The following is an 8,447-nucleotide window of genomic DNA, read 5'->3' as shown; positions in this document are numbered from 1 at the left end:
CTTCTGTAACCTTTAGAAAACCTTCGTTCAATCAATAACTGTAGAAGATGTTTGTTTATATTGTTCATATATGTTTTATATTCATCTCTTCACGTAACTGAACACTGCTAATATTAGTATATTAAACATTGTGCTGTTTTGGATATAAATACAGTACTATATCTCATAAATACTGATGTGAAATAAAAACACTGATAAATAAAATAAAATACACAAATCATTTCAGAATAAATAAATCAAATAGAGATATATTAAAATATGAATATATATATTCATATTGTATTTATAAATAAAAGAAAATTAACAATTAAACACAAATGACTGAGTCTAAGTCCCACCAACAATAAAATAAAATGTCTTTAATTTCAATAATTAACATTTCATTACATTTTAGTTTAAACAAATATTGTAACACACAGTTGAATGACGTCAGAGTTGTATATATATATATATAATATATCTTTCTTTTAATCTATTTAACAGGCGCATGTCACGTGACGTGAGGTCACGTGACAGACTGGATTTGTTCGTAAACACGGAAGTAAAACTTCATCAGAACGAAACAGACCGGAGCCTCAGTTCCTCCTCAGTTTAGTTCCGTTACCGGACAGTTTACCGGCTCTCCGTTACCGTCACTTCCTCCCGGTCTGAGTGAACACGATGGATACGGTTTTATTTTTAACTCTCGGTCTGGTTGTTTTTATAACTCCGGTAACGAGCAGCACTTCCGGTCTGAAGAAAGTCCCCAAGACCCAGGTGAGTCAGTACTAGTACATTACTGTAGTACTACTTGTACTAGTACATTACTGTAGTACTACTGTAGTACAAGTACAACTGTGACCCGCTTTACAAACCAGGAAAGTAAATAAAAATAAAACACAAACCTTAAAGCGGAAGTGAAGTAAAACTTGTGTGGAAGGTAGAAAACAACACATTCAGAGGTCTAAACTACTTGATTGACTGTTTACTTTGTGTACAGATTCTGGGCTTCGACTGGAAGAACTGTGGAGCTCCAGATGCTCCAGCGGTGCTGAAGACTCTGACTGTGTCTCCTGATCCCATCGTGATACCTGGAGACCTGCAGGCCTCGGCCTCTGGGTCCACCACGGTGGAGCTCAGCGCTCCGCTGGCTGTGAGTACACAGAGTACTGTAGTACTATTATATAGGCTGTGAGTACACAGAGTACTGTAGTCCTTTATATAGGCTGTGAGTACACAGAGTACTGTAGTACTATTATATAGGCTGTGAGTACACAGGGTACTGTAGTACTTTATATAGGCTGTGAGTATACAGAGTACTGTAGTACTTTATATAGGCTGTGAGTAGAGTACTGTAGTACTTTATATAGGCTGTGAGTACACAGAGTACTGTAGTACTGTAGTACTTTATATAGGCTGTGAGTACACAGAGTACTGTAGTACTGTAGTACTTTATATAGGCTGTGAGTACACAGAGTACTGTAGTACTGTAGTACTTTATATAGGCTGTGAGTACACAGAGTACTGTAGTACTGTAGTACTTTATATAGGCTGTGAGTACACAGAGTACTGTAGTACTTTATATAGGCTGTGAGTACACAGAGTACTGTAGTACTGTAGTACTATTATATAGGCTGTGAGTATACAGAGTACTGTAGTACTGTAGTACTTTATATAGGCTGTGAGTACACAGAGTACTGTAGTACTTTATATAGGCTGTGAGTACACAGAGTACTGTAGTACTTTATATAGGCTGTGAGTATACAGAGTACTGTAGTACTATTATATAGGCTGTGAGTATACAGAGTACTGTAGTACTATTATATAGGCTGTGAGTATACAGAGTACTGTAGTACTGTATATAGGCTGTGAGTATACAGAGTACTGTAGTACTATTATATAGGCTGTGAGTATACAGAGTACTGTAGTACTGTATATAGGCTGTGAGTACACAGAGTACTGTAGTACTGTAGTACTATTATATAGGCTGTGAGTACACAGTACTGTAGTACTTTATATAGGCTGTGAGTATACAGAATACTGTAGTACTAGTAGTACTGTAGTACTTGTGTGAGTACATGTGACCTCCTCAGAGCTCAGCTTTATATGTTCATCAGCATCATGTTTACACCTTTCACCTTCTCCTCCTCTTCTCTCTTCCTCCTCTCCTCTTCTCCCCCCCCAGGTGAACGTGACCCTGAAGAAGGAGGTGGCAGGTTTCTGGGTGAAGGTCCCGTGTGTGGAGGAGGTGGGCAGCTGTCACTATGAGGACTTGTGTGATCTGCTGACTCAGCTGGTTCCTCCTGGTCAGGACTGTCCTGAACCTCTTCACACCTACGGGCTGCCCTGTCGCTGCCCCTTTAAGGCTGTGAGTACTCACACACACACCAGTATAATGATAACCCATGAAGAAGAGCTGAGTACCCACACACACACCAGTATAATGTTAACCCATGAAGAAGAGCTGAGTACCCACACACACACACACAAGTATAATGTTAACCCATGAAGAAGAGCTGAGTACCCACACACACCAGTATAATGTTAACCCATGAAGAAGAGCTGAGTACCCACACACACCAGTATAATGTTAACCCATGAAGAAGAGCTGAGTACCCACACACACACACACAAGTATAATGTTAACCCATGAAGAAGAGCTGAGTACCCACACACACACACACAAGTATAATGTTAACCCATGAAGAAGAGCTGAGTACCCACACACACACACACAAGTATAATGTTAACCCATGAAGAAGAGCTGAGTACCCACACATACCAGTATAATGTTAACCCATGAAGAAGAGCTGAGTACCCACACACACCAGTGTAATAATGTTAACCCATGAAGAAGAGCTGAGTACCCACACACACCAGTATAATGTTAACCCATGAAGAAGAGCTGAGTACCCACACACACCAGTATAATGTTAACCCATGAAGAAGAGCTGAGTACCCACACACACCAGTGTATGTATTACATGTTAAACTTCATCCTGCTGTTATTCTAAAGAGGATTAAGCTCCTCCCTCCCCCCCCCTCAGGGCTCCTACTCCCTCCCTCAGTCAGACTTCTACCTCCCCTTCATGGACCTCCCCTCCTGGCTGACTAACGGTAACTACCAGCTCCAGGGCGTCCTCGGCCTCCAGGACAAACAGCTGGGATGTCTCGAGGTGTCTCTGTCCCTCCGCTCAGACTGACAGGGGTCAGATCCTCCTGCTCCTCCTGCTCCTCCTGCTCCTCCTCCTCCTGCTCCTCCTCCTGCTCCTCCTCCTCCTTCTTCTTCTGCACTAAATCAAACAATCAGAAACATTCAGGAAACGAAAGCAGAAGCTGTGAAACTGATGAACCTCAGAGAGTCTGTGAACTGTTTGATGTGAGAGAAACAAGAAAGCTTTCAGGAACTACAATCTATGAAATAGTAGAAGAAGAACTGCTAATAACAGTAGTACTGTACAATATAACTAAATTAGGTCATTGAGTGATACATTAGTCAAATTAGTGCTGGGCAACGATTACAATTTTGAATCACGATTAATCGCATTGTTATGTTTTGTTAGTTCTCTCTACAAGACGACAAGATAAATACCCTTTAAAATACTTGTTTTCTGAATGGAGTCTGGATCGATCGGTGCTATGCTAAGCTAATATTGTAGCAGCTCCATCAACACTCAACATAACATCACACAGGCGTAAATACGACAGTGTCTATTCATTGTTTGTACCGTACGGTACACACACACACACATGTATACACATAGTCCGGTCTCCAGTAATATGAGGTATCGTGGAGCTCTGGTGAACACAGACAGATACAGGATGTGTTTCCTGATTCAACGTCAGGACGTCAGTGATGACAGGAGGAGCATCTCAACGCTGATAGGCTATCGCGCCGCAGCGCCCGCCCCGAATGCTCTCATTGGTTGAGACGCGTGATGACGCCCATCCCAAGCCAATCCTGATCAACATCCCGCCCCCCCTGTGACCCATGGTCGGTCTGTCTGTGTATTCAGAGCCAGAGAGCAACGGACTTTCAAAATAATAATAATTTTTTTAAAAACCTGCGTTAACGCGCGATAAAATAATTGTCGCCGTTAATTAATTAATGCGTTAACGCGATAATAACGCGTTAACTTGCCCAGCACTAGTCAAAATAAAAGCTTGTTTCTTGTTTGTGTCAAATGAGTGGAAAAGACAGAGGAAGTTCTCTGCTTTTCAAAATAAAGTGTCAACAAGGGTACAAAGGAAATTAATAAATAGAAATATAGAACAATAAGTAGAAACATTGTCTTTAAATGCACTGGGAGCCAAAAGGAAGTTTGTGTTTAATGTCTTTATTAATAATTACACGTTCAGACACAAAGTGCCTCTTTGAGAATCATTATTATTATTATTTGATTATTAAAACGTTCTTTCATCAAATAAGTGTTCGGATCAATTAAAGCTTTATTTTTTAAATATTAATTTAGTGATTTAATTCTTCACTTTATTGATTTATTTCATCTTTATTGTATTAAATGAACTGATATTAAAGTTGATTTGTTTATGATTTAATAAAAATGATTCAATAACCTGTTCTCGCGTGTGCACGTCCTCTCCGCGTGTGCACGTCCTCTCCGCGTGTGCACGTCTCAGCAGCTCTGGAACGCTGGAGAAACTGCCCAAAAGAGGCGGGTCTATGGAGCAGTTTAGTCTGTTCTCGTGGGTCCTCGCTCATGGCTCCTCAGACGTCCCTCCTCCCTCCTCAGAGCAGAAATAACAGCTTTGGGACGGCCGTCAATATGGCTGCGCAGACCAACTTCCGGTTTCAACCGGAAGCGATCTTCGCTTGAACTGGAAGTTGAAACCGGAAGCGATCCTCGCGATCCTCCCCCAGGACCCGTTTGAGAGGAGAACTTTGAGGAGAACCTTCAGGCCAAAGAGCTGATATCAGATCAGCCTGACCTCACAATCAGACAGCAGACTAGCGGGAAAGGGAAGCAGTACATGAAGCTTCTCCACTAGCTGAACACCAGACAGGTTAGGCTAGCTGCATGACGTCATGCTAATAACTTATTTAGCTTTTTAAAACAACGGGGACAGATCCAGTACGGACAGTTAGGGAGTGAGAGACATGAAGCACCTGCTGAGACATGATGTATAGTTATAAATACATCATTATATATATATATATATATATATATATATATATATATATATATATATATATATATATATATATATATATATATGTGTGTGTGTGTGTGTGTTTTATATTATAGTGAATATTATTATATGATATATATATTATTATATTATACTGAGACTATAATAAGAAGTCAGAAAGATATTTCTGCTTTTTTCTTTAAATATTTAACTGTAAAGTAGTAATACGTGTTTGATACCTTAATGTTTCTGCATTAAATCATTCTGGGTTGTTTGCTGAAGTTGATTGATGTGGCTCAGCCCTACAGAGAACATGTTCCACCAGCTCCACTGAGCAGAAGGTAAATCACCTGCTCAGGTGTTCTTCATCACTGACGAGCTCTCAGCCAATCAGGAAGCAGGATGAGACTTCTCAAACTAAAAGGATCTTTTTTTATTTCCCTCAGATAAATATAATATTTAAATATATGAAAATAAAAGTAAAATAACTAATAATCATCTTTTATTAACTATCTTTATATGTTTATTAGTTATGGATTATATTTACATGTTTTAAAAATCTAAATGTAAAGTTAAAATGAAACAAAATCGACAAAACTTGAAACATCACAATTCCCCTCCTCTCCTCTCCTCCCCTCCTCTCCTCCCCCCTCCTCTCCCCTTGTTTCCTCCCCTCCTCTCCTCCCCCTTGTTTCCTCTCCTCCCCTCCTCTCCCCCCTTTGTTCCTCCCCTCCTCTCCTCCCCTTGTTTCCTCTCCTCTCCTCCCCCTTGTTTCCTCTCCTCCCCTCCTCCCCCCTTGGTTCCTCCCCTCCCCTCTTCTCCTCCCCTCTTGTTTCCTCCCCTCCTCTCCTCCCCTCTTGTTTCCTCCCCTCCTCTCCTCCCCTCCTCCCCCCCTCCCCTCCTCCCCCCCCCTTGTTTCCTCCTCTCCTCTCCCCATTGTTTCCTCTCCTCCCCTCCTCCCCCTTGTTTCCTCTCCTCCCCCCTTGGTTCCTCCCCTCCTCTCCTCCCCCCTCCTCTCCTCCCCTCCTCTCCTCCCCCTTGTTTCTTCTCCTCCCCTCCTCCCCCCTTGGTTCCTCCCCTCCTCTCCTCCCCTCTTGTTTCCTCCCCTCCTCTCCTCCCCTCCTCCCCCCCTTGTTTCCTCCCCTCCTCTCCTCCCCTCTTGTTTCCTCCCCTCCTCTCCTCCCCTCCTCCCCCCCTTGTTTCCTCCCCTCCTCTCCTCCCCCTTGTTTCCTCTCCTCCCCTCCTCCCCCTTGTTTCCTCTCCTCCCCCCTTGGTTCCTCCCCTCCTCTCCTCCCCCTTGTTTCCTCCCCTCCTCTCCTCCCCCCTTGTTTCCTCTCCTCCCCCCTTGTTTCCTCTCCTCCCCTCCTCCACCCTTTGTTCCTCTCCTCCCCCTTGTTTCCCCCCCTTCTCTCCTCCCCCCTTGTTTCCTCTCCTCCCCCCTTGGTTCCTCCCCTCCTCTCCTCCCCCTTGTTTCCTCCCCTCCTCTCCTCCCCCCTTGTTTCCTCTCCTCCCCTCCTCCACCCTTTGTTCCTCTCCTCCCCCTTGTTTCCCCCCCTTCTCTCCTCCCCCCTTGTTTCCTCCCCTCCTCTCCTTCCCCCTTGTTTCCTCCCCTCCTCTCTTCCCCCCTTGTTTCCTCCCCTCCTCTCCTTCCCCATTGTTTCCTCCCCTCCTCTCCTCCCCTCCTCTCACTCCCTTGTTTCCTCCCCTCCTCTCCTCCCCCTTGTTTCCTCTCCTCCCCTCCTCCCCCTTGTTTCCTCTCCTCCCCTCCTCCCCCTTTGGTTCCTCTCCTCCCCCATTTGTTCCTCCCCTCCCCTCCTCCCCCATTTGTTCCTCCCCTCCTCCCCCTTGTTTCCTCTCCTCCCCCCTTGTTTCCTCTCCTCCCCTCCTCCCCCCTTTGTTCCTCCCCTCCTCTCCTCCCCCTTGTTTCCTCTCCTCCCCTCCTCCCCCTTGTTTCCTCCCCTCCTCTCCTCCCCCCTTGTTTCCTCTCCTCCCCCTTGTTTCCTCCCCTCCTCTCCTCCCCCCTTGGTTCCTCCCCTCCTCTCCTCCCCCTTGTTTCCTCTCCTCCCCTCCTCCCCCTTGTTTCCTCCCCTCCTCTCCTCCCCCCTTGTTTCCTCTCCTCCCCCTTGTTTCCTCCCCTCCTCTCCTCCCCCCTTGGTTCCTCCCCTCCTCTCCTCCCCCTTGTTTCCTCTCCTCCCCTCCTCCCCCTTGTTTCCTCTCCTCCCCCCTTGTTTCCTCTCCTCCCCCTTGTTTCCTCCCCTCCTCTCCTCCCCCCTTGGTTCCTCCCCTCCTCTCCTCCCCCCTGTTTCCTCCCCTCCTCTCTCTGACCTTCACCACGAGGCTGTTTCCTGCGACAGGAAGCTCGTTCACAGACGTATAGAGGAGGCAGGATGAAGAGGAGGAGGTGAGGAGGTGAGAAGGAGACAAAAGTTTCTCCACAGTCACCTGTTGTCATGAAGATCCACCAATGAGAAGAAGGTTCTGAGGTCATCAGACACACATGTGATGTCACCATTATTGTTTTTATTCATGTTTCAGGGTGTAAAATATTAAAGAAATATATTAATTATGAATGAAAGTATTGAAGCTCTATATACGATTACTACTATATAGTAAATATATTATATATTACTATATACTAAATATATAATGAGCACTTTTATTTTTTTACTTTTACATTTATTTTTTAGCAAATTTATATAAAACATGTGATGTAATTTTAAGTTATCATATATTTGTGAAGTTGTACGTTTTGTATAAGAACTCATGAATAATATCTTTAATGTTTAGATACGAGGTAAATATAATATCTAAATATAATATGCAAATATAATATATCAACTTTATATCACATTTCTCTTATTGTCCTTAAATATAATAAACATCAACAATGTGTTTGTGTTCCACACTTCCTGACTCGTCTCAGCTCTCAGCTCATTGGTTCCTCCTGAACCAACAGGAAATAGTGTTTTTATGAGGGACTACTTTCAGCTGCGGATGAATCCACGTGTGATAAATACGAGATCAAAAAGAAGTTCCGGTCGTCTAAAGAGAAACTTTATGTTTTCAGAAACATTATCAGGTTTTGATGAAAATAAGCTAATAGAACCCCCCCCCCCCCACCACACACACACACACACACAGTGTATCCTGTGGTATTTGTCTTCTTCCACTCTGATCCTTATCTTTTCAACATGTGGGTCAGCAGATCACATACATCCTGCTTTTAACCACACGCACACACACACACACACACACAGACTCACATACAGACTCACGTACACACACACTCACACACACACATAGGCTCACACACACACACA

General features: G+C 44.0%; 1 protein-coding gene across 1 annotated transcript; it reads left to right on the top strand.

Annotated features, from left to right (window-relative positions):
* Positions 1-519: 519 nt before the first annotated feature.
* gm2a (ganglioside GM2 activator) lies at positions 520-4,553 on the top strand. Its single transcript, XM_076105241.1, has 4 exons — positions 520-756; positions 980-1,132; positions 2,165-2,347; positions 3,027-4,553. Exons 1-4 carry the CDS (start codon positions 661-663, stop codon positions 3,180-3,182), a joined length of 588 nt encoding a protein of 195 aa, XP_075961356.1. The 5' UTR covers positions 520-660; the 3' UTR covers positions 3,183-4,553.
* Positions 4,554-8,447: the final 3,894 nt, after the last annotated feature.

The sequence above is a fragment of the Anarhichas minor genome, unplaced genomic scaffold (assembly GCF_050575085.1).
Source record: "Anarhichas minor isolate MPS153535 unplaced genomic scaffold, ASM5057508v1 ptg000031l, whole genome shotgun sequence".
NCBI lineage: Eukaryota > Metazoa > Chordata > Actinopteri > Perciformes > Anarhichadidae > Anarhichas > Anarhichas minor.
Note: the sequence above shows the minus strand (reverse complement) of the source record. Positions and strands in the feature narration are given on the sequence as shown.

Excerpts from the sequence above, each read along its gene's own strand:
- gm2a (XM_076105241.1), top strand. The coding sequence starts at position 661 with ATGGATACGGTTTTATTTTTAACTCTCGGTCTGGTTGTTTTTATAACT. Across the intron at positions 757-979 it reads AGAAAGTCCCCAAGACCCAG|ATTCTGGGCTTCGACTGGAA; the intron begins GTGAGTCAGTAC and ends CTTTGTGTACAG. Across the intron at positions 1,133-2,164 it reads AGCTCAGCGCTCCGCTGGCT|GTGAACGTGACCCTGAAGAA; the intron begins GTGAGTACACAG and ends CTCCCCCCCCAG.